Below are 836 nucleotides of genomic sequence, written 5' to 3' on the forward strand. Positions count from 1 at the left end.
GCCCACAGGTGTCGCATGCGGGTCTTTATGGTCTTCCCATCTTCGTTGGAACTGTTCAATGAGATCAGCAGAGTAGAACGATGCGAGTATGGGCAATACCGGTGATCCTTGGGGAATTCCATTTTCTACTGGTGCCATCTCTCCTCTTTCCCCATCCAGACATACTGCGGCTTCTCTGTTTGATAGGAAGCTTGCTGTCCACTTGACGTATTGGAGGGGGACCTGTTTTCGCCTCATCTCTGCTAGAAGTCGGTTGTGGTTGACAAAATCGAAGTATCCTTTTATGTCGAATGTCAATGCTGACGTCGCCATCCCATGGTTCCATGCTGCCTGCACATCGTTGATGAAGGATAGTATTGCATCATTTGCAGAGTAGTTCGAGCGCCCTCCAAATTGCTGGTCGGGGATCAGTCCTTCCTTTCCTGCAATGAACGTGAGCCTTCTTGCGACTACCTTTTCCAATATTTTCCCAAGGCATTCCGGTAGCGCTATAAGGCGATATGCTCTGGGGTTAGAGTAGTCTGGTTTGTTCGGTTTGCGTAATGCCACTACAACTGCCCGACACCATCGTTTAGGGTGGTATCCCACTGCTAGGCATTGGTGTATTAGGAGGAGTATATCCTCACTCCCAACATCCCATGCCCATTTTATTGCTAGGTAGCTCATCTGGCTGAATCCAGGTGCCGTTTTCATGCTGGCTCCTCTGATGGCTTCATCAACTTCTGTCCAAGTGACGTGTTCGAATGGCAAGTCGTCTGGTGTTGGGTCTGTTAGGTTTGGTCTCTCGTTGTCTGGTATTGGGGGTGGGGGTTGGAATAGCTCCTCTCTGAGTGCTC

At 49.8% G+C, this 836-nt stretch overlaps 1 protein-coding gene across 1 annotated transcript; it reads right to left on the reverse strand.

Annotated features, from left to right (window-relative positions):
- Nucleotides 1-456: 456 nt before the first annotated feature.
- BT62DRAFT_877834 (uncharacterized protein) lies at nt 457-744 on the reverse strand (the record flags this gene model as incomplete). Its single annotated transcript, XM_043182558.1, has 1 exon — nt 457-744. A coding segment is annotated over one exon (288 nt), but the record flags the coding sequence as incomplete, so codon positions are not given.
- Between the last annotated feature and the right edge of the window lie 92 nt (nt 745-836).

The sequence above is a fragment of the Guyanagaster necrorhizus genome (genome assembly GCF_019112545.1).
Source record: "Guyanagaster necrorhizus MCA 3950 unplaced genomic scaffold BT62scaffold_24, whole genome shotgun sequence".
NCBI lineage: Eukaryota > Fungi > Basidiomycota > Agaricomycetes > Agaricales > Physalacriaceae > Guyanagaster > Guyanagaster necrorhizus.